The 25,214-nt window shown below is 41.2% G+C and overlaps 1 protein-coding gene across 1 annotated transcript in view; it reads right to left on the bottom strand.

The window, feature by feature from the left end:
* Nucleotides 1-25,214, bottom strand: part of cpamd8 (C3 and PZP like alpha-2-macroglobulin domain containing 8) — a 41,685-nt gene that overhangs the window by 13,370 nt on the left and 3,101 nt on the right. Inside the window, exons 3-34 of the mRNA XM_062423753.1 lie at nt 25,165-25,187; nt 24,363-24,528; nt 23,901-23,953; nt 23,277-23,294; nt 22,571-22,625; nt 22,165-22,278; nt 21,620-21,704; nt 21,089-21,197; nt 20,592-20,819; nt 20,229-20,399; nt 19,960-20,088; nt 19,569-19,767; nt 19,128-19,294; nt 17,563-17,712; nt 17,063-17,224; nt 16,816-16,958; nt 16,028-16,090; nt 14,914-15,145; nt 13,090-13,243; nt 11,638-11,768; nt 11,405-11,456; nt 10,927-11,225; nt 9,880-9,948; nt 9,635-9,791; nt 9,264-9,440; nt 7,336-7,417; nt 3,547-3,703; nt 2,906-2,980; nt 1,324-1,489; nt 738-824; nt 398-534; nt 150-305 (exon numbers count right to left, since the gene is read on the bottom strand). Coding sequence (XP_062279737.1) covers nt 150-305; nt 398-534; nt 738-824; nt 1,324-1,489; nt 2,906-2,980; nt 3,547-3,703; nt 7,336-7,417; nt 9,264-9,440; nt 9,635-9,791; nt 9,880-9,948; nt 10,927-11,225; nt 11,405-11,456; nt 11,638-11,768; nt 13,090-13,243; nt 14,914-15,145; nt 16,028-16,090; nt 16,816-16,958; nt 17,063-17,224; nt 17,563-17,712; nt 19,128-19,294; nt 19,569-19,767; nt 19,960-20,088; nt 20,229-20,399; nt 20,592-20,819; nt 21,089-21,197; nt 21,620-21,704; nt 22,165-22,278; nt 22,571-22,625; nt 23,277-23,294; nt 23,901-23,953; nt 24,363-24,528; nt 25,165-25,187 — 4,166 coding nt within the window. The remainder of the gene's footprint in view (nt 1-149; nt 306-397; nt 535-737; nt 825-1,323; nt 1,490-2,905; nt 2,981-3,546; nt 3,704-7,335; nt 7,418-9,263; nt 9,441-9,634; nt 9,792-9,879; nt 9,949-10,926; nt 11,226-11,404; nt 11,457-11,637; nt 11,769-13,089; nt 13,244-14,913; nt 15,146-16,027; nt 16,091-16,815; nt 16,959-17,062; nt 17,225-17,562; nt 17,713-19,127; nt 19,295-19,568; nt 19,768-19,959; nt 20,089-20,228; nt 20,400-20,591; nt 20,820-21,088; nt 21,198-21,619; nt 21,705-22,164; nt 22,279-22,570; nt 22,626-23,276; nt 23,295-23,900; nt 23,954-24,362; nt 24,529-25,164; nt 25,188-25,214) is intronic.

Genomic DNA, 25,214 nt, shown 5'->3' with positions numbered 1-25,214 from the left:
TGAAGTGCTCAAAAGCATTTAACAAGCTGTCATTTTTAATATCACAGTTCCACTTCTTTATATATTAAACAAATGGATTATGCCTCATTTGCACACAAAAACACAAATGAAGTACCCTTAATAAAAAACAAAACAATGGATGTGTTTACCTTGGCGCTCTGAAGGAGTTTCTTATTGTCCCTGTTGAGCTCAAACGTCTCCTGGAAGTCGAGGTTGGTGGAGGCCAGTGAGATGGTGAGGTTGACCCCTCCAACATAGGACAGGATGGCGTACTCTGACAGAGCTTGCAGAGCTACACATGTGTCCTGGTACAAGAGGTTTAAGAAAAGTCAAGTTTATACTGATGCTGCTGCATGTATGTGATCCAAAGGAAAGATAAGCCGGGAAAAAGGGCTACCTGTGTGGAAGAGAAGCCACCCAGGGCATTCCTCTGCTGGGAGAGCCATTTGACCACAGGCAGGGCAGACGCCACATCGCCAAGGAGGGTGTAAGTCAGAAGGCCATAGGCTGTCATCTCCACCTCTGCTGACACCACTGTGAACAAACATCAGGATTCTTACTTGGTTTCTGAGTTTTATTTGGAGAAATGTGTACCAGGATGACAGGAGGAACAGAGTTTTACTATTAATTTTTACACAGGCCTCTTTGAAACAAGTATAATAGGGTAACAGACCTGTACTCTATGTACTTTTTCCAATAGAGGGTGCATACTAAATTCTAGTAGCTATTCCGTGTACCTGACTGAGAGAGGCCATCACTGAAGCCCATGAAAGTGTCCTCATCTGTCATAGTACTGCCAGTCAGGCTCCAGTGGGTGAGTCCATCTGCAGAGACAAACAAAGTGAGATAAACACAGAGAGGCTGGAGAGGGCATCCTGTATCATATGAATCACTGAAATAACATTTAAATTTTCAGCATCTTTCAACAACCATACAACCAAGTTATGTGCCTTTATTGTGCTTGGCAACTAAAATAATTGTGATCAATTGTCCTCCAACTTCCTCTAAAGTCAGACAAATGTGACAGAACTTGCAGAATTTTAACGTCAAAAGGAAGAGAGGGAAATGGCCAAAGGAAACCAACATAGAGATAAAAAACTGAAAGGGAAAAGGGAAAAGGGAGGAGCGGACTGAACCATAGCTGAGGACCAAAGAAGCTTCTTTCACAATTGGTCTTGTGCTGCTGCAAAAATTTAACCAAAGAAACAAGCTGTGTATTTATACATTATTAATATATTCTCACTGTGATTTTTTAATGTCTTATTACAGAACACGTGAATGAATGAGCTTCCAGTCATTTGTTAATCTCACAGTGATGAGTACCTTGTGTGATGGCCATGTGGTTGAGGCGGCGCAGGGCAAGCGGGGCGTAAGGACTGCGTAGTAGAGCCAGGGCGTATGCAGACAGGGCTGTGGTGTAAGGGTCATCGGCGGAGTAGGTGTTACTCTCCAGGAAATCCTTGGCTTTGGCCACTGCCACCTTCTCTTCCTGGACCAGGTAGCACATTACACAAAAACAAAGGAACATGTGATAAAGATAATGATCGAAAGCTTAAAAGACGTTGCAGAAGTGGCCTTTTCAAAAGTGGAATTTCTTGTTTTGGGAGTTTTGTATACAATATTGAACTAGGACACAGTGTCTGGTTGATCTGACTATCTAGCTTCGGCAACCAAATTTCCCTACTGGGATCATCAGATATGCCTCTTACATGACCTTTGGCAACCCTTTCCTAACACACACACACACACACACACACACACACACACACACACACACACACACACACACACACACACACACACACACACACACACACACACACACACACCACTACCATTCTCACCATTTATATTTTAGAGGCTGCTCTGTCCCCGTCCACGCTCACAACCATCTCCTCTGCTCGCATGCCGTTATTGAATAAACATTCATTTTGGCCATTAAAAAGTTGAGAGTAGACTTTCATCTCATGCAGATGTGACCTTCCCCTCTCATCCATGAGATGATAGGCCTCCAGAGCCACTCACTGTAATTGCTGCAGTCATCTTTTAATTAAGTGAAATTGGAAGGGGGATGGAGTGTCTGCTTTGATGTGAAGGATACCTTTTAGGTTTTTATCAGTTGTAAAAGGACAGATTCTGAAAAGAAGCCCTTTGGGATAGATAGCAGACGAAAGGAGGAGTCAGATGGATGGAGAGGAGCCAGGGAGAGGAGATGCTAAATAAAGAGTCAACTATGTAGACAATTTGAGAGCAAAGACAAGAACAATCTGAGGTTAAGAAGTTTTCATAATGCTGACGACAATCTCAGCAGAATTCCTTCTTGTCATTTTATCGTGTCTATTAGTGATTGAACAGTACATATGATTTTTAATTATTGAAGAGTGAGAGAGTAAAGAAGTCTAAAACAGAGAGAAAAGTAGAGTGCCAAGGCGAAAGGCAGAAAGGAGAGAGAGAGGAATGCAACCAAGGTGTCTTTCACAGGACTCAATTGTCTCTGCACATCAGCCTGAATCTTATGATGTAGTCCAAAACGTGATTAGATTAGCAGCAATGGGGCATAACAAATATGAGTAGGCTGACTGCCAGCACATCCATCTTCACAACTATCAGGAATGCAGCAATACGTTCACACACGACTCAGGCTGGGAGGATGGGCTACAGGAGTAATTGGTTCAAGTGGGATGGGTAGTGCACTACATGTTGCTCTTGATGATTAAAAGACTCACTCCTTTTAACCCACTGAAATTATGAACCAATTTTTATACCACTGCATCAAGTGTAGGTGACAGGATCAAGGAAAGCAGATTTTTTTTCCAATGAGCTTGGTAAATTAAAACGGTTTAGTTAAGCACTAAGTAGTATCTGTGATGGAGCAGCACTGCACTGGCTTTGCTGAACTGCTTACCTCTGTTGTTATCCCTGTCTCCAAGAGAGCTGCTACCACATAAGCAGTGAGTGAGATCTTCCCATGGATCCCTCCCTGTAGATGAAACATTAGCTTTAACTTAATTGATAGTTGATGCAGAAAACTCCATCTTGTCAAAATCAAAATGAATATCTTCAAATCAGCTTTCAGCTGAAACACAAACACACTGAGAACACAATTATAGAGAGGAATTCGGATTCATAAAGTTTAAAGGGGCACATGACTGATTAAGGATTGCACTTCCATGAAGTTGAGGGACTTATGAGAGACAGATTTTTAAAAAGAATGGTCAAAATTGAAGCAGCAGAGGCCAAAAAATCGGACTTTTACTTCTTTGTATGATCCAAGCTTAAACAATAACACTGGATCCTAAACTTCATACATGTTAAAGGTTTTCATTTTTCATATTCTGTGTTCTCGATTTATAACAGGTTCTGTCAAATATTTGAAGTCTAACTCAAGATAACCCTGATGACATCAGGGATGAAAAAAAAGAATCCCTTCTCTTCATGATGGATAGTATTTCAGGACTTCATAAAAAATTGTGGCATTCACATTTCGTCCTGCTTTGTAAGCGCAGGAACTCCCTGAACCCCACCCCCATGCAGACCCAGGCCTACCTGCAGGTCTTTGTTCAGGATGCGCCCCATGGCAGGGAAGGAGCCATCATCTCGCTGATGTTTGATGAGCCAGGATTTGGCAGCACGAAGCTCCTCGGGGTCAATGAAGATGAAACCCCGAGACTGAGCAAAGGACTTCAGCACAAATGCTGTCAACCTAGAGGACAGATGGAAGTGGAGGGGGTGAGAGAGATACAGATGGGTTGGGGGAAGGAGATAAGAGAGAAAAGATATCAAAGATCCTTTAAAACATGTGCTGGCAAATCCTGAAAAAATACTTAACTATCAAACTTCACAAGAGCTGGAAGGCAACCATTTTTCAGCTGAGTGTGAAGTTTTCTAACCAGTCACACTCTTTCAATCTGTCAACAGAGGGAGGAGGGGGGCTGATAGAGAGGAGGGTAGATGGAGGGGATGTTTTTGTCAAGGACAGAGGGAGAGAGGACTGGTATGTATAGATGGATCTGATGAAATGGAAAAGAGAAAGGAAGTGAGCAGGGGAGCAGATGGGTGCGGCAGGGTTTGATCACCACTACAGGATGCGGCAGCTGTGCTCTTGAGAATGTGAAATCTCACACGGGCCAATCAAGTGTGTTTCTGCATGCGAGTCGGAGATTCCCCAAAAGCATTCCGCAACTTATACAAACACAAATCCCAGGGATGAAGGTTGTGAATCTGGCTGGCCTGGGAGTGCAACTGAAAGTATATGAGCCATGGTTTTAGTGGGCCGTGGTGGAGAAGTACCAGGGGAACCACGGAGAAAGGCCAAGGTCAGCCCTGGGGGACACGGCTGAGCTAATAAACACACACTCATCCATAAACAACAGACCTCCCGGTAGTGGTCGAAAGCTGCAGTCGTTGGCCAACATCTCCTCAGTGACAGCAAGACATTCCATTACAGCACCCCCTGACCACAACTGACTTATAGGATGAGGCAAGCTGCTTACCATAAAAAGAAAGAAACACAAGATGGAAATGGAGAAATAAACAAACAGGTCGTGCACTGATTTCTCAACGCAACTCGTAAGTGAGAGCACAATCCAAGAAACAGCACCAAGGGAGATGAGTAGGAAAAAAAGAGCCCTGCTCTCATAAAGCAAAACATTAAATCTTCCCTGGTTGGAACCTGGCTGGATGTTATTCCTCCCCGGAGACAAAAGTAGGGATAAAGCCGCAAGCCTGTTGGAATTTTTATAATGTTAAGTAATATTGTGTCACAGGCTTTAAAAGTTTGGCCCCAGGGAAAGGTACTGGAAAGTGTAAATATGATTTAGTTTGTGGAAGGAAGGAAACACTCGACAGGCTCATTTCCACCACAAGGCCCTTGGCTGGGGTAACCCACTGCTGATTCTCCCCCCCTCTTTTATTTTTTTTTTCCCACCCCCAAATCCCATTTTTGAGCTACCCTTATCCAGCACCGTACTTCAAAGGGTAGATCTGAAGGATTTTTTAAAAAGACAATACATGGGTGTGCTCCATGATAAAGCCTCGGTTGACAAGCTTCAAGGGGAATGTTATGAGCTGGACTTTGCCTTCCACTGTTGAGAAGTTGATGGTATGCTGTTTTGGAAAGCACTCACAGGTCTATCACTTACATTTAGATTAAACTGGATTATGACAGCATATTACTATGAAGGGGTTTGCTAACTGGCTGCCTTGGGACTACTGAAGCTGAAAAGATGGATCAGGTGATACCGCTGTTACTATCGCAACTATTTTGGGAAATTAAATCAAGGCACCAGTTAAATGTTAGCATATGTCTGGCTGTGGCTGATCAGTTTCTCTATTATCATGGTGGAAGTGTCTATATTTTCAATTCTAATCATTTGTTTTTGAAGCTGCTGTTTCCTTGCCTCTTCAAATTATGTGACAAACCTTTCTGACTTAATATTTGGTGAACACACAGACCATAAATAGCTTACTTTCAAAAAAAATATTAATAATTTACAAAAACACACCTCTACAATGGCTCAATAGCTAAGAAAAAAAAAAAAAAAAGGGAAGAAAGTTTGGTTTTCCAGTTTGGTACAGAAATGGAAATAGACACTAGCTTAATGCAGAAGCAGATATCAGTTCTTTCAATCTCTGGTATTCAGGCCCCCAACCCTGCTAACGCTGTCAGATCAGTCCTTTTGGGCAGACACAAATGCCATGCCAGCCTCAACATGTACAGCCAAGGACTGAAACTGTCAGAGAAAATGAAGTGCTGCCCCACTCCCACAGGTTATTATATAAGGAGTGGTTCGTTAAAAGTAATTTTCAGTTTAGCAGAGACCTCAGCTTTGTCACTAAATACTGTACGTGAGACTTAAAGGCTTCCTTTATTAGAAAAATTGCTTTTCTATCGAGGTTTGAGAGATACTTGAGCCCTCACTTTGGTGCTGCTGTGGAGGTTCATGCTCTTACACCCTGAGCTGGTCTTTAAAAGGGGGGTATAGAAAAGCAGGGCTAAGGAATACAGTGAAAATGGGGAGCTGGGTTGTTTGTTGTGTGTGCGCACCCTGCAAAAACCTCATGGGGCTTGCGCATAAAATAATGGCACAAGATTAAAAGAAATCAAAGAACAAATTTAGCCCTTGAGTTTGGAATTAAGATGAAAGTTGAAATTGAATGTAGGAAATGAAGTTTGTCAACAAAAGGTCTGCATAAGTATAGTAATATACTTATACCTGTGCATGTGTTTGTGTGTGTGGCCAGCACTGCACAGCAAACTATTACTGCAGCAGCTTATAGCTTGTATCATTATGTCCAATCTTTTCATTAGATCCTGTCTATTTCCACTCAGATACATTTTTACAAGCTGGAATACATTAACACTGCATTACGGGGTACTTTTAAGCAGGCAATAAATGCACTGCTCTACTCATGAACTCTGGAAGTAAAACAAAAGCTGAGCTTGTTTTGGATGCAAGCATGTTGTTGATGGATTCATAAAGTGTGATACAGGTTTACTGAAGGTTCACCATCTGTGTTGTGCCCACAAACCACACTTGTTGCCCCGGGCTTCAAGGAAAACCGCTGCTTGTTACATCCTCATATCCTCTCACAGTCATCAGGGGAAGAATTCAAGGTTTCCATGGCAGTTTAATGTTACCAATTACACTCAGGTAGTGAGTCATTAGGAAGCATGCACCACTTCGATTTTCTAGGCCATGTCAAAAAAAAGGTAAAGAGCCATTTGGTGAAGTGGCTCCAGACAACTTATAACACTGTCTCCAATGGTAGCATTAACAGCTCGTCTGTGGGGCCAAAGCAGCATGGGTCCACTCAGTGCCACGGATATGAACCCTGATTAACAGCAAATAAATCTTGACAGCTTTGCCTACCTCAGGGATCCAATTATGCAGTTTGTTTACGATTCTCTGTTGTTTATGTAACCTGCTGTTTCACAGTGTTAGCTCTATTAAATATCATAATATCCACCTCAGCTCATAAATCAACCAGAGGTATGCACATTGTGCGTGGGCCTCAAAATGCAAGCACTGGAGCTCCCCATTGAGAGCATTGATTTCAGTTTTATAAATATTAAGAGATGGTTCTGTCTGCCTGCCTGCCCCCAGGGAGTGTAAACATGAAATAAACACTCAGAGGAAAAACTCACCCTTGATTTAAACACACCAACAGAAATGGATTAATTTGAGCACAGCGTACTGAGATGCTGATAAAACCTTCATTGCTTTGGCCAGCAACCTATGTCCTAGTTAAAGCTGAAGAATGTGGCCACAGCTAAGCATAGATTGGCTGGTATGAGTTGTGTAAACTTCAACAGCTATACCTACAATGACTTACCACATACTGCCAGAGGAATCCCTTTCGCCAAAGGCACTGTAGGATCCATCCTGCCGTTTGTAGGTCAGTTGTCTCTGATAGCCTGGATAAGAATAAAGAATGGGAGGGTTGGTGGGGTATACTTTGACTGATTATTTTTTTTACATCACAATAGATACTTTTTTGAAAACAGACCCTATGGTGAACTCAGAAAAGCATGTATAATTAGGGGGGGGGGGGGGTAACAGGAAGATTTTACTTAATGTTTGATAAATGGCCAGGGTGGTAACTAAGAGTTCTTCTTTCATCAAGTAATCTTAATTCAGACTGAGGAGACCAGAAGCAGCAAGGTAAGATTGGACTCTGGGCTACATTTTCAAGGTGGTCTCTGGCGAAAGCAACACTTGGCAGCACTACCATGTGGTATTTTCCTGAAATGCTTTTCTGTCTTTCATTTGATATATTTCATCCCTGCACAATGTGCGAGGTGGAAAGTTGAAGAGAGAGGAACTATGGTCTTCCAGCAAATGAGGTGCAGCATGATGAACATAACCCAACCTATTTCTACATAGCACATAATACCAAGTAGCCTATGCTTGGTCATGCCCCTGTTGTTGTTGACGTAGTTACATGATGTAGCATTTCGCATTAGTCAATGAAATTGTGCAAGAGCAACTGCACAAAGGTGCTCCATGCTGGTCAATTCCAACACAAGCCACTTATTTTGTTCATAAAAATTCAACATTTGGTTAATATGGAAATCATAGTACTTTTGTTTCTGGACTTTATTCAACCCAGCAGCAGAATTCCCACTTTTAATGTTGTAAAACCTCTGCTACTTTATAAGGAATGTGGTGCTGAAGGATGAACTTATTTGTGAAAAATACCACTACTTCCTTGTCGACATGTGTGTATTTTTCTGGGCTCTTCAGGCTACTTACACATCTACACAAGTCCTTTGAGCCTCCCCATCATAAACTGGTGCAAGAATGCTACATGTGTGTTTTGGCTTATTCTCTTTTGGTGCAGTCCATTCTGCCAGCTCAAGGTCAACCTCAATGTCTTTTCCAATGTCAGGATGGTAAGAATAACTCATGCCACCAGTTCAATTCTTGTGCACAACTCTGTTACATGCATCTGCAAGGTGGCCTGTCCCTGGTATGGCACCCTATGAGATTCTGGTGAGACTAACTGAAGGTGAGGTTTTCCTCAACAACAGGAGATTTTTGCAAGGGTATAAGTGGAGAAAACGGATGAGGGGAGCTCTGGGTAACAACATCCAGCTTTATGTTCCAATCCATGATCCAAAGTATTTAGTGCCAGCCAGGCCAAGGTTCCTCTGTCAAGAAATCCACAGTTCCAAAAACATAACCCATTATCCAAGGTAAACTTCACTTCAGTAGTTTCCAGAAAACCCAACAACAGTATACAACTTGCCAGCAATTTTTTTAAAAATCCTTCCGCTCACTATGAATCCACTTTTTGCAGGGAAGGTCAAGAAGGGATTCGAATTGTTGAGATTCAAAACACACACTGAGAACTTAATTGACCATCTTGTTTTCAGTGTTTAAACAGCTGCTAGCTAACTGAAGATATGACAGTGTGAACTTTGAAATGCAGGACATCACTGGACAAAACCCATTATCTGTGTATTATCAGTGGGTGGCAACTGTGATACGGGAGTCAATCCTTCATTTTAGTGTCAAACATTGCATAACCGATTCAGGTATGTCCAAAACAAACGGTCTAATAAACCAGTTTGTGTATATGAAATAAGAGCACAGGCGCTCCTGATAATTAGCTTCCAATTAATATCTTTACATTTTTAGAATTTTTTCAGATATACAAAGCAAATTGCTGTGAATACATCAGGAAAACATTTTACTAAAAGATATGTTTTTAAATTACAAGTAAATAAGTGTGCAAAGCTCATATTTCATGTTTTGTACCTTGCAGCAGGTAGTCAGTTGCCTCATTCTCGACCTCAGGGCTGAGCTGCCTGGTCTTCTGCAGGTACTTCAGAACAAAGACGTTGGGAGCAAAGTGGATCATGTTCTGTTCTCCACACCCAAATGGCAGCCGCAATAGCTTGTCCAGGTTATTTAGAGTTGGCCCCATCACATCCCCTGATACAGATGCATACGCACACAGACACACACACATCAGATATTCACACTGCAAAATGCATTTTAGTTGAATTGTATGCTTAGCGGATTAATGAAAGCTAAAGCTTTAAGGTATGATGACAATAATAAGTAAACGTTAATTCTTGTGCACAAAAATACAAATACACTTGAGTTGCACACATAAACAAGTTTACCTATCATAAAAGCAGTGGCCCTCTCAGATCCAGGCACCATGTTGTGTGGGACCCCCAGAGTGAAGGCCTCATTATGGTTCTCATCAGAGTCTTCCTTTCTCCAGATCTTAAACTCCCCAACTGAGCCCCAGCCTGTTGAGAAGCCTATGTGTCGCACCTGGATAGGGTAAAATAATTCTTGATTAAATTGTCACTAAAGATAAATTAAAGCGACTAGTATAAAATTGCCATAGAAAGAGTCAAACCTGTCCAGGGATTTGGCCTGCCCACTGGAGTATCACTGACTCATTGGATGGATGTAAACCATGGCCCACCTGAAGAGAGTAAGGCGGACAGGCTAAAAGTAAACACTTCTGGAAGAATACAGATTTGTAATTAATAGCCCATCATATTGTTTTTGTTTATATTATTTGGACATACTACAACTCCAGCATGAATCACAACACAAACAGATAGCAGTCAACAAGACAACATTAGAGAGCAATGAATCCACTTAGAAAGCAACTGGCGCTTTTGGATTCCCTCATACAGAGCAGTAATAATGTCCCTCTGCCAAGTGCTGGCAATGCCAGTTTGATTCACCCGCCTCCCACACACAATCGCTAACACAAACATGCAAACAGACCCATGTAGAGCACATTTCCTACTCTGGTATTTTCATTTCATAATCACATTAAACCAAGGATCATGCACGGCCGAGCTCTGCATGATCCTCGTCCAACCCAAAATGCCACCGTCCCCAAGAAAATAAATGAATCCTATTGGGCCGTAATATACGGTTGCTCTACTGCGGGCTTTTAATTGCTCCCTTTGGTGAATGGTGCGAGGCTAATGCTGGGGCCGGGGAAGCAGTGTGCCAGCCAGTGAGTGCCATGCGAGCACCAGGGCATGGATCACTGAGTGTCCGCAGTGACATCAGCCCGTTAACCTTACAGGAAGGCACGCCAGTAAATGTGGCGCCAGTCGCCCTAACACACAGACCCTGTGGCCTGCTGAGTCTTTTTCACTCTGTCCTCTTGGTGTCAGAGCATCCACTCATGATCAGAACACAAATCTGTTGCCATTGTCAGTGCAGGACATTTCTTTCTTTCTGTCTTTCTTTCTTTCTGTGTGCCAAACCAATCAATATATTGATTCAAACCCTGACCCACTGCAGCCTCAGTGTTGGAAAAATAAGCATTCACTGCAGCTTCATATTTCAAAACTACAGTATATCTTCTGTATCAGTTGTCTCAAGCCTTAGACATCTTCTTAATTAACATTGCTGAAGACTCATTCTCTTTTCTTCTTACCTGTACCACTCCTCCCTTCCAACTAATCCAGAAGCTGCGGAACTCATCCCATGAAAGGATGCCCGGCGTGGAGGCACTAACCAGTGGATCACCCATCTTGCCCAAAGAGATCCAGGAGCGAGTGTTCTGCCTACCCCCAAGTACAATCTCGAGCATCTCTGCACTGTCATGCGGGCTGGCAGAGAGGGCAAAATGGGCATCGTTGTGGGTCTTCACTGCCACCTGGAACTGGTTCATCTTGGCAGGCTTTTTCACATATTGATACTCATACTTGTTGGGGGTAGAAATGTGGATCCTCTCTGACAATGAGAATACAAAATACCGTCAGGCACTTGGATTAAGTGAAGTTTGTGTACTAGTATGAAGATTATGTATAAGTCTAAAACGTTTTTTTTTTTGATTTATAATTTAAAAAGTGACAGGATATAGCATATAGCAACATATAGATATAATATTAAGAAAATATATCTGCACTGACCATTGGGACAGAAGAAGACACTGTATGTGTATTCTCTGGGAAGGCCTTCTGGCTGCAAGGAAAATCAGAGAGTCACAGGAAAACAGAAAGAATAATGAAAAGTGGGTTCATTTAAGGAAATAAAAAGATCTGATTTATCATCTCAGTGTAATTCTAATCCAATGTTAATAAATGCAATATATAATGTGAGAGGGAAGTCTTCCCTATCAAGTGACATTAATCAACATTCTTACCTCCACCAGGACTGTCCTACGAACATAGTCAAGGCCAGTTGGGGTCCTTTTTTCATCCACGTCATTTCCTATTTTGCCTGGCTGCAGAACATCTGAGCAGCAGCCTGGTTCACTGTAGGCAATGGCACGGGCTATTGGGGCAGCAGAGAACATAATAAGTCTTCCCTCTTCCATTTTTGTCAAACCACAAGATCTATCACAATACAAAATCCACTAAGAAGAAATTTACGTTTGTGTAATTGTCCACGTGATGCTACTACACTTATCAGTTTGAAGCACGGGCTGACAGAGGACATGACTGTCCTGGTTGCCAAAAAGCTCATGGGCAGCTGTGTCCTATAAGCCTGAGCCCTTAAAATGTATCTAGAGTTACTTGGTAGTTTATACACTTCAAATTGTTTATAATTATCATTACAAAGTACTTCTTAGAGACCTTGCAGCGTGTAACTGCTGGATGATACTGTTTTGACCTTTGCCAGTCTTGAAATTGAGGCTTATCCTACTGAAGTACTTCTAAATCACTCTTTATGGTGGGGTTTAGGGGCAAACTGTCATGGGATTTGATGAAAACATCAACATGTGTTTATGAAGTAAAAAATCACTAATACCCAGATAAGGCACATCTCTGATGTAATTTGCGGGCATCTCTCATAACATACATTACACAGGATAAAACATGCCTGTAAGAGGACTCCCAGTTCTCTTGCCTACGGGGAACACATTGGAAATGTGGCTGTGTGCCAGTGGCGTCTCTTTGTGTGTGTGTACTGAGAGGGAAATACAAGGGGCCAGGGGACTAGGAGTGGGGCCATGGGGGGCCCATTGACCGCCAGTGACCTGCAAACTCATCAACATGCCACTGAGTGTCACAGCACAGCTCTGGTTGCTCCCCCACTGCTGACCAGCTTTGTTCTCACATGCGCTCTGGAGGGGACTGTTTGTAACTCAGGGTGGGTGACCAGATCACACACAGCCCAGCTCCTTGGCCAGCAGAACTCTCTTAAGTCAAAGGCTTGGCTTTTTGTAAGGCATCGCACTGAGGAGGGCTGGGTGTCCTGGTGAAAGGCTGTTATTGTTTTGAAGTGCCATGCCACTTAAGAATTCAAATGATGCTATTTCCATGATCCAGAACAAAATAATCTGCATCGTTTATATGAGCATCAAAACATGACTCATTCTTTCACAATAAAGGCTGTTCCACATCTTTCTTTCTGGACATGTGACGAGAACTGTGGAACATAAAATAATTCATCCTGAATTCATACAGTAATTTATAATCATGGCATTGCATAAATATGAAGTTGCTTTATTTCCTAATTGAAAAATCATTTATGAAGAATAAAACTTTGCTGCCACCCAGTCAACATAGTATTCAAAATATCAAAATGGCAAGTGTTATTAAAGGAATCAAACAATAAGGAAGTTAGGCATGTGGTTGTGCTGCATGTGTACCTGTAATGTTTGCAGAACCCAGTTCGGTGAAAGACAAAACAATTGATGTGGGTGTAGCCTCTCCAGGAGCAACACACTTCTTTCTGGTAAGATGGTGCTTTCCAGGATGGCCAACAAACTTGATGCCCTTTGGAACTGAGACTTTAACATGAACCTGTAAAAGGAGAGGAGGGAGGAGAGGAGAGGAGAGGAGAGGAGACAAATCAGAGGCCATTGATCTCTTTTGACAGGCTACAATGACATCATTTCTGCCAACCACGCCCCTCCCTCATATAGCGTGTTCTCCTCAATGCTCTACAAGCGAGGGAGAATTTTTAAATCACATTGTGAATTTTTCATGCTGACTGACTCATGCTTCTCAAGCTCCCTGAAGGATTAAGTTCCACTCATCGTCCAATTTTCGCAGAGGGCTCTGTAATGCTGTGGGATCTTTTAACTGTTATTCATCCACATGCCACAAGTCGTAAATAACTGAGCAGAAAATATAGGAATCACATGTTGCTGGGGTGGACATCAAAGGATGGGCTATGCTGGTTTGCATATTCACCTAACATGACATCAGGGCAGCGCACGCACAAGCCATTTAACAGGCTCATCTGCAAACATCATGATGTCATCTCTGTGGAGCGCAGGATGGACCCATTTAAGGCCAAGATGGAGCAGAGAGGGCTCTTCAAAGTGAACACTAGAAACATACCTCTGGGCTAATCACATATCCACACAATAGAAACCTGAGCTTTCTTTGGCCACCATTCCCCATGTCTCAGCACCTCTGGGCCTATACCTGCCTACAGTTAACCCAAAACAAAGCTTGACTTATTGGTCACAATGTTTTGGCAGCAAACCTATTTTGGAATGCTAAATGCAAGTGTACTTTAATGTCTTATCAACATGTGTCTTAATGTATTATTTTCTTATTTTGTATGTATTTTTTAATTGTATTATTCTTTTTTTCTTATGTGTACAGCACCTTGAGTTACAACCAGTGTATGAAAAGGGCTATACAAATAAATATACTTAAAAGTTTCCGTTCTGATTTCCAGTCTAATATCACACTATATAATATCATATCACAGACTGAGTTTGATGCTATCATGCCAGATGTGACCTGCACATCATAAGTGCCTCACCCAACCACATTTACTGATACAGCAACAAAAAACATCAACAATGGAGCTGGCAGCAACACAACTGAACTACACAGTCACATATGTCAAAGTTATATCCATGTGATAATACTAAAACTAAAACTGTGCGAAGAGCTTTTCATGACTCTACTTGGTGATGGACTCCTGGACAGTATGTAAATGTTAGTGACATGCAACAGTTAATGTTACACTAACAAATTATCTTGTTTGAAAACCAAACTGGCAAACATGGACTTCATGAAAAGAATGACTGTGACCAGGTCAAAATCAAACCCTCCTCTGTGCTGTGGAGTTGATAATAACAGTCATTTTGATTTCTTACAGTTTCATCTATGCATCTTACAACAAAATAGTAACAAAATGCTTATTGTGATTGATTACCTCCTTTCAGCATTTAAGTAATCATTTTCATTCCATTTTGAAATACATGGAATGTAATCTATCTGAGAACATGTAGTTTACTTTGGAAAAGGGTCAACAGTAATGAAAAATGCATAAAATATGGAGTTAATTGGTTAAAAAATGAAAAAACACTGCCAAAATTAATGCCACTTTTACAGTCTTCAGTGAATATGACTGTTGACCTGTGTAAAGTTTGTTTGTTAATGCATATTTACTGCACTGTAGAAAAGTAACATGTTTGCTTCCTGTCCATATGCGCTGTCATTCATCTTACCTCAGAGCAGGTCGGCAGGTAGTTGTAGACAGTAAGGGGAACTTTGGTTTGCTCCCCTCTGATTAAGCTGTAGGGTAACGTAAAATCAACAAAGAAGGGCTTGAAGGTGCGAAGCTCTGCTCTCTTTGCTAAACCCAGCCCCTTCTCTTCAGATAGGCCAACTGCCTCTGCGACCCACGTGGTGATCGAATCGGGGACGTCCAGTCGCAGCTCAGCTTCCCCGGTTTCGGCGCTGTCAGTGACATACAGTCAGTTGAGATACAACTTGAGTGGCAAACTTTGCTGGACAGTAAAGTAAAGAGATTTAAGCATAAACACAGGCAATAAAAAGCCACAGACTACAAGGAAGGGCTTGATGAAACACTGCAGATTACTTTTATGTTAGTCACACCTGTGTCAACACCAACAGCTGCACCAACTCTAAACTGGATAGGTGTGAGGGACAGTCAGGTGTTGACCCAATCTGTTTCTTTGAAAGAAATGGGCTGAGATCATTATTGGCAAGACTTATTTAATGTTGGTCTTGGCAAACTGTCACAGGGCATAATAAACTTGAAAAACTGCATGTACGCCCTTCTTTTGATCAAAGTTGCCCAAAATCCACTTTAATAGACTAGGGGAAATCAGAGCTTTGGACTTCACAGGAAATTAGGCAAAGCTGAAGTCCCTTCCAAATGAATCAAGCATATGGAAATCTATGGGCAGTTCATTTATATTGGCTGAAAATGAATGGAAGGAGCTGTTGAGAAAGTGACAGTCCGTTCCAAGATTGGCCAATTTAAATGAGGCACATTCACACCCTGAGGGGGGAAATGCTGCTGTAGTTTTCTTGCATACAGATCCAAGTCGCACCTTTCCCCCCTTCTCTCCTTTCAGCTCTTATCTTCACTCTTTCTGTTACAGCACTCTTCTCTTATCCCCACTTTCTATCTTCTCTTGAACTTTTCACTGTCACCATTCTTCTTCTACATACCTAAAAGATTCTCTTCATACCTCCTTTTCTTATTGTTTCTATTTGTCTCTCTCAGTCTTCCAGATTTCTTCATGTTTGCTTCTCTCCTAGACATTTCATATACACACTCATGCAATATTTATGAAGATAAGATTTAAATACCTGACATTGAGGCAGTGCCACACCCAAGTCTCTGGGAAAAATGTACGCCTACGCTTCTCTGCTCTGCAACCAAAACACAAGCTGACATCAATAAAATACTTCAGCTGCTCACAATAAAACAACACCATAATTGGAAAATGTATTTTTCTGAATCCCACGCCGACATTCTCTTCAGTCACATCATGTGTTTAATGTTCATCACTAGAATGAGTGGTATTTGTGGCATTAAGGAATGTAGGCCTACAATATGGCCGAACCAACAAAACTATTTTCTTTTGTTTTTCCCTGCTTGCCCTTTTCTCCTTTTGGAGACCTCATTTAACCCGAGCATGACAAATACTGCAATGTGTATTACTAGAATATAATTTGGGGGGATTTTGAAGTAGTTATTGCTCTCTCATGGCTCTGCTTTTAAATTCATTGTTTTCAGAAAAGTACATGCCGGTATAACTGTGTGGTCCAGTCAGAGATCACAGTAAATTTTCATCATTGACTTGTTTTCTGCCAGTACAGCATTAAGCAGACTGGAATAAGTAATAATTTTAAATACAGAGTGCCTTTATGGTCAGGGAGCACATTGTAACACAAAAAAAGGCAATTGATTTGTTTTAGTAACTTAATAAAAATTATGAATGAGCTTTTAGTCTGTATATACTTAATATCATGTTAAGAAAACTGTTCTATGAGCCACACCACAGTTAAAACAGTACAACAGTGTCATTTGTAGGCATCTCAGAGTTAATTGATGTCAGAGACTGCCTTCAACATCTCTATAGCGGGTCCTGTACCTGGTCGTAGAGCGAGAGTGCATGGCAGCCACTAAGGTTGACGTGTGGGGCTGAAAAGCAGGAACGGCCTCGTCTGTGTACATCCCTCCACTCTGCCGGTGGTTTAAACTCACCATATCTGTCATAACAACCAGCCCTGTTTCCTGTGTTAAACATACAGAGAAATAAAAACATACACACACCAAGATAATTATTTTTTGGTCCTGTGCCATCATTGCAAGCTCATTAACCAAATGTGAGTTCTCACTGTGAAAGCAAAGCGTGCGTCCTTGGTGATGTCCCAGTGCCATGGAAACACAGAGGACCGCCTGCGTCTCTTTGATGACAGCCCTGGCCACCAGAAGTGTCCGTCATCTTTAGGAATACCAAACGCATCTGACACATCAAAGTCTGCCAGCTCTTTAAACACCTGTGCCAAGGAAAAACATTCATGCAAGCACACAAACACAGCTCCAAGTTACATATAAAGCTAGAAAGAATGATGTGATACTTGCCCTTAGATTCACTGCTCTAACACCTGTATTCAAAATTACATAAAACATAAATTCATTCCTATTTAGATTAGGCAGATAAGAAATATATATGCAATGAGACAGATATAGGAAGTTGGATTTTCCACTACAAAAATTAAACTACATAACTTGAATGACAGTTTAGTTTCACTTCATTGAAGAAAAACAATAATTAGGTTCAATAAAAGATTACTGTAACTTGTCACATTTATACCACTATAAACTAAGGACCGACCTTGTCTGGACTAAGCTGGAAATCAGGCTTTAACAGGTAAAGACTCTTATCCACAGTGGCCACACAAACACAAGAGCCCCTCTCTCCTCGGACGTGCAGGGTCACGGGGTCCCCTGGCATGGACTCATTAGTTGACAAAGAAACAGACACCTGCAATCCAAACAATATGAGATAGAAAAACATTGCAATATTTGATTTACATACCAAAAAAGAAAAAATGACCAGCATGCATTTATACAACAAACTGTCTAGCTCACAATATTGTACATTGACTTGACAGCTGTCAGTAAGGCTTTTACTGACAGCTATTTTGGTTTTTCATTTGTCTGGTCTGAAAATAGTGAAAAATTACAAACACAATCTCCTAAAGATGAATGTAATGAGATGAGATATTGCGCATGTTTCGTTGTACCAACATTTTGAATCACTTAAAATACAATGCTATGAAAAAGAGAAAATCAACATATTCTTATATTTGACAAGTTGGAAACAGCAAATGTTTTCCTGATAAATGACATTAACAATACACTTTAGTTGATTCATTTTTGGTTGATCTAATAATCAGTAATTCATTTACTGATTGTTTCAGCACTAGCTGGCTGTGTTGCCTGATGGGCTGATGGCTGGCTTGTGGCATCAGAATAGTAACAGAATGACAATCTTTTGTGGTTAAGTAATAAGGTATGGTGGGAAACATCAGGACAGAGAATGGAAAACTACAGCCTTTGAAAGAGGAGGGATGGTGAGAGTCGGCTGTAAACTTTCACACGTCAAAACTATTTTTCACAAATTAGCCCTGTTAATCGGTTCCGCTGCCCTCCTTTCACCACTCCGTAACCTGTCATCCTCTCCTGTCACGACCCCACTCATCTGCCTGCGGCCCACATGGCCTCTGTCTCATCATGCCCTCACAACCCCCTCCCCCAACACTCACACACACGCACACGCACTTGCACACTCACACTCACACACACACACACACACACACACACACACACACACACACACACACACACACACACACACACACACACACACACACACACACACACACACACAGGCAGAGTGTTGTAATGGCATACCAGGGAGCTGTAAATACTTCAGGGAGTTAACTCCACCTAATGCAGGCAGGAACTGGGGAGCTCTCCCAGGCCAACACAGCTGTTTGTTTACAGGCATTACACTGTGGACAGAGCTGGTGCATGGGCTCAGCTCCAAAAGGTATACACAAAGTGCGCACTTTTCTCAAAGTTTTTAATAAATATTACATAATGAAGTTATTTTTATGATGACACAATTCACTATTTTATATCCAACAACATCCCTTATTGAGCAATGAACTTAGGCCAGATATGATCAGTTTATATATCTAAATGTGCGATAAAACATTTTTCTCAGGATAAATTAAGTTATTTTTTCTCCATTCTTTTCCCACTGTAGTGTTAAAGTGTTTTGAATAACTCTGATTTGTGAATCATTGTCATTACAAAGCCCTTCTGTGTGAAGTAAACCGGTGGGCAGCAAGAAGCAGTGAAGCTTTCCTTATGTTTCAAGATAATGCAGACCTGGTTTTCAAAGTCGGGCTGGATAGGGATTTGCAGACTGTCTGTGACGCCCTCGCCGTTTTCCCTCACGTAGTAGACAAGCAGACGGCTGAGGGGTGCCATGCTGTGGCTAACAGGGAAACGTAGATAAGACACACAGCTGTCCATCTCAGCCTGAGGGGAGGAGCCTGCAACACATAGAGCATGACGTGAGGGCAAAGGGAGGTGACATTATCTCCATGAAGATTTAACTACGGAAAAACCTCTTAAAACATGATGTTCAAATATTTTAAACTCTAGCACATGGTGCTGAGAGCAAAAACACATTAACAGGCACCTTAGAAGAAGCAAAGAATATGTTTATCCAAGGATTTGTTTTCTTAACATTGCTATCCTATTACAATCCAGCAGATAAAGATGTTGGTGGAACTGTTATAACAGGAAATGGATCCATGTACTTACCAGAGGCAGAGGGAGGCAGGTTAGTGGTATGAACATTCTTGTCAAAGGTGACTGTGGCCCTTTTTCCTCGGTGTGAGGCTGTTAGATTGGCTGACTGCTGGCCTGAGAGAATGATGTTTCCCCTGGATGCCACCTCATAGTGCAGTGTGAAGTTACAGGGACAGGTGGATTTAAGAGCCACTTCTGCCTCTTGGCCAACCTATTCCCACAGAAATATATGAATACACTGTCATGATCCTATTAGGAATGATACTATAACATTGTGTGTGTGTAACATTTTTAATGGTTCAAAATTGGGTCAGAACCTGATGCAACTAAATGTTCAATAAAACACCAGCAACTCCAGAGTACTTTGCCAGGAAATTAAACCTTAAAAGACGGCAATACCAACCTGGAATGGGGTGCTGGGGCTCTGGATCTGGATGTGACACCTACTGGGAGAGTACCAGCTACTGATAGACAGGTAGCTGGGCAGGTACTGGTCCCTTACTGTCTTTCCTTCAATTGATGTGACTTTGGTCTATGCCAGGAAAACAAAATTCACAGTGTTTATATGATTTACTTCAAATTTCAACTCAAACAAATGATTCAAATCCCTTACCCATCACATCAGGTTTAAAATGTTTATATCACATAATACTACTCAGTACTGCCACTGACCTCTAGCCAGACATACTGGGCTGCAGTTGGGATGGAAGGAATCTCAAAGGTGGCCTGGCCGTTCTTGGAGACCAGTTCAGTGGTATAAACATTGTCCTTGGGGGTCAACTCTGCCTTAACGCGCACCCTCACCCCATCAGCTAAGCTGCCATCAGGGTATGTCACCTCAATCTAAAGAGAGTGTTTACAAAGAGTAAAAAAGAACAACAAGGTGGGTCAATAATGTTCAGGTTAATCGATAATGTCCTAATTTACTGCACATTTAGCAATCAGTTTATAAATGTTAAAGCCGTTTATGTTCTCTTTAGTACGTAATTGTACACTTTTGTTTATAGTGTCAAAAGCAGCTTTTCTCTGTCTTACCTTCCCTTTGTAAGGCAGACCAGGCTTGAACTGTTTGCGTGTGTCCTTGGAGTACTTTATGTCGATGAGCTGTTTATGGACGGGTGTTGAATCGTCGAATGTGGTTTGCCTACTTCCATCTATGCTTGTCACTGATGCCCAAATGCTCACTGTGCCTCTGAAGTGATCAGCAACATCCACAGGCATCATGTCCTTGACACACAGGCTGAAGTTTGCAGAGCCTTTGATCTGAAAACAGCAGAGAAGCGATTTGGTATAATTACGCATAAAATGTAATTCTGGTGCAGAGTCGGGATCGTCGATAATAACAGTTATAACAGTTATACATATCGTATGATAATAATTGTAATTTAAGGGTTGACAAAATAATTTCAGTCCTGACAAACAATTCAGACACAATCAATAAACAATCTTGTTTCAATACCAGCCTTAGAATCTCTACTAATGTCATAAACAGGAGCATTAACAAACAATAAAATATAATCAAAGAAACTGACCTCCATGGTTTTAATCACAGGATGCCCCACCTCATGACGGTAGTAACCCACTCCATTCACAGTCATATTCACTGTCAATTTCCCTGTTACTGGTTTTCCAAAGGTGTACCTGTCCAACAATTCAGGGATTAACATAATGCGCATCTGGTAAAGGGTATGTGGAAAAATTAAACTGTGTGAAAGAAAAAGTTGAATTCTGCCACCATCAGCACTGCGTTTATAAAAAAACCCATCTCAGTCATGAACCTCTTGGACTGGATGCCTGAAGAAGGTCCATAACTAAAACATTCTATCTTTAATAAACACAGTGCTGAAAGTGTGCGAGAGATTCAATGGAAAATACATTGTTTTCATATTGTAGATAATATTAAGACCTATTAGACTGCTACACTACATGTAAATATAAAGCTCTACATTTACATGGCAGCCAAGGTCAGAGTATGAAGGAACATCATGATGACTGTAATAAAACAGAGCTTCCCTTGGAATGTACCAGTTTCTAAAGATGGTGAGCCAAAGGGGTTTTCTTACCTCGCCCTGACAGTGGCCTGTTCGCATGAGTTTAGGTCACGGATGTATCGTGGTGGATCAATAACCAGCTCAAATTTGGGCATCACTGTGAGGAAGGAAAAATAATATTACTTTAGTTATAAATGATACTTCCTTGGTGCAGGTTGTTTGTTGTACTATATTATCTTGTATGCTCCTTGTTTCTGTCATGCTGGTGATGCATAAAATATTATACTAAAGAGTATCTTCTAAAAGATAATACGAGTGTTTACTGTTTAGCTGTCTCTGAAAATGCCTTTTAGAATCAAGTGAAATTAAATTCTGAAACATTATATGAAGTTTATCAAAGTTTGCTCTACAAAGTAAACATACAAAAAACTTAAACACTAAACATAGCACAAGAAAATACATAATATAATAATATTATAATAATAATAATATAATATAATAAAAAAAACACCCTGAACAACTACAGGACAACAGAGTAAAACAGTAGTAGTAGAGTCTTAATAAACAATGCTGTTAACCATTGTGCAAAGAAATCTCTTGTACATACAGGTCCTTACCGTATTTCTGCACTTCAAACGACTTGTTATAGGTGTGGCCCTGCACCTCCACAAAAATAAACCACTCTCCAAACACAGGCTGGTCAGACAGAGGGAAACTCATGTTTACAACCCCTGTAAGAGAGAGAGAGGAATCTGGTTAACACATTAGAATGCCTGCGTGCTTGACAGTTATTTACCATATAGACGCCTTATATGACAATTACAATGCAGAATTGACTTATGTAAAAGTGAACCAGCTATTTAGCAAACTCTAAACATTTTCAATAGTGAATTCAATCTGCAGTCTTCAAATTATAAATCCAAAATGGTAGAAAACCTTCCACTTCAGTAAAAAGTACTATCTGATTCGCTATCATTGCAATGAAATGTAAAGTCACAGGCTTCTGCACTGAAGAGTGCTCACCACAGCAGATAGATTTTAGGCTCTTCCACTGGACCATCCTGGATCCTCTTGGATCCTGAAAAATAAAATAAAGATATAAGAAACGGTTTAATCACTAATTTGGATATTGTCAGGACACAATGTTTATGTCAGATATTGTAATTGTTGGGTTAGGTCCTTGAACTGTCAAAATACTTTTACAACTTTTCCTCAGGTGATACATTGGCTGCAGGTAAGAGAGTAGTAAAAAAGTCATTTATGTGCTTGTCATTAAGTCATGCATGGGCTTCCCAGAGCTGCTTATGAAGCATGTTATTTGCCCTTCAAATGTCTCAGGATTTGGGAAGAGAGACAGTAAATGAGCAAGGTCAGCGACTATGGGAGAGGGAGATACAGTGTGTGTGTGGGGGTGGGGGATTTGAAGGATAACTGATAAGGAGAGGAAGAGAAGAGAAGAGAAGAGAAGAGAAGAGAAGAGAAGAGAAGAGAAGAGAAGAGAAGAGAAGAGAAGAGAAGAGAAGAGAAGAGAAGAGAAGAAAAGAGAAGAGAAAGAAGCTCCTTTCATGTTGTTTATCCCTGCAGTGTTCCACAGAGCACCCTGTTATCTAGGTGAGCTTCCCTGACTTTAGCTCTGTAATCTCCGACCAGGCTGGGAACTAAAATTGCCACTGTCCCCTCCCGGATGTGGCTCTGCCAACCCTGGGTGGTCCCACCAGACTCCACTCACCAAAACATAGGCCTCAATCTGAAAAAAAAAAAATTTTAAAAGAGAAAGATGAAGTACAAGATGTAAAAACTGTAACTACAGAGGATCCTGTGCCTCTTCCCAGCATTTCACCCCACTCCATCCTTATCCAACAATCATCCATCTGTGAAAGTGAGTACTGCCCTTTACTAGCAGCGGATCTTTATAGCTGCAAACATCAATAAACCTCCTGTCTGCACAGTTGCACAGTATATTTGGAGCCATTGCTAACATTCCAACAGAAATGACTCTAGCTCAGCTTCTGTAAACAGGTAACTGTACATTTCTCTGCACTCTGGCAGACTAGGTTTCTCCTCTTAATTCCAACCAATTAGGGAAGGAGCATGTTCGCACTAAATATTATGCATGTTGTTATATATTGCCAGAGTCACAGAAACAGATATCTGTGGACATTTGTCATGGCAGCAGAAATTAGAATTTGTACTTTTTGCAAAACTGAGATACAGGTGACATTAGAGATTTCCTATTTCCCTATATTCATTTAAACTAAGCATTATTTATTATTTGTTTGCTAGTGTTGTTTAGTAAAATTTGCATTATTTTAGGTGCATGTGTTGGAGGAATTCACATCAAAATTCACATTACCTTGTCATTAACTGGTCTCAGGTCGGGGGTGACTGTGTAGATGTTGATGAGTACTGAAGACAGAAAAAGAAACACAACGTTGTCAAATGCATCAGGTTTATATCCTTCCAACAAGAAAACCTTTCATGCATTATCTGGTAGATCTGTTAGAATAAATAAATGTCTGCCACATTAAACCAAACGTTGTTGGATCAATTAATTCATTTAACTGATTTAATTTGATGGATTAAATGCTATATCCCACTCAGGATAAGCATATAACTAATCAATATCATATAATCACGACTTATTTCTATCTTGGTCCTTCAATTCCAAACCAGCATCAACCAGCATCAACATCTTTTAACATATTCCCATTGATCGACTCCTACTTTAACTACAAAACCCCTAACATGAGCCTCAATTCTCTGCATTTCTGTGCAGTGATTATCTGATTAACTACCAGGTGCACTATGAGGGAACCTTTATGTTTGGGTTTGTAGACGGGCTTGTCAGTCTGGATGAACACAGCTGTGCCCTTGCTCTCCAGGGTGACGGTGGTGTAGTTATGGAAGATGTAGCCTCCTTCTGTGAGGTGACGGTTCCCCCACACCTTCAGATGGGCCTGACCTCTCAGCCCAGAGGGAACCTGGTGGCATACACACACACACATAAACACACGCAAACACAAGAAGGATCAGGGCTCTAAGTAAATTAGGTCAGTGGGGGAAGGATTGAACTCTTAAATCAAGAAATTATTCACCTAGATTCGACATTTTAAATATTTTTTTAGGGAACAAAAGCTACAGCATAACAAAAGCACTACATTTAAACTCCAGAGCAAGATGCCAAGCTATAACACAGCACACTACACATGACTGTATTTCACGAGAATGAGGGTGGAGGTTACAGAGAGGGGAGAGCAAGCGGGGGAGAGAGAGAGAGGGAGAGACAGAGGGGAAGAATCGAGTCGTGCATACTAGATTGATCTATTCCAGCCTTCGGGGGCGGCGGACCATACATGCACGTCAACAGCTGTTGCATATTATATCGGGGCTGTTACCTTATTCCCAATGAATGAGCAGAGACAGATGTTGCATTACAAATAATGTTAGTGTTGATTTGCATGTTGCCTGAGGAATGTGCACAAACGGACAAGGGGGCTCTCACTACTGTGCAGCTGTCACCGCTAAACAGCACCATGCATTTTAAACATCTCTGGAAAGCAGCATGCATGTGGGACACTGCTGAGGAAACAAACGCAAACACGTGCCATTAGACTCACCTTCAGTTTGATGGTGCCTTTGTCTAAAATAAAAACAATGAGATATTTAC

The sequence above is a fragment of the Scomber scombrus genome, chromosome 8 (genome assembly GCF_963691925.1).
Source record: "Scomber scombrus chromosome 8, fScoSco1.1, whole genome shotgun sequence".
Classification (NCBI taxonomy): Eukaryota; Metazoa; Chordata; class Actinopteri; order Scombriformes; family Scombridae; genus Scomber; species Scomber scombrus.
The sequence above is the reverse complement of the archived record's forward strand: the minus strand, read 5'-3'. Positions and strand labels throughout refer to the sequence as shown.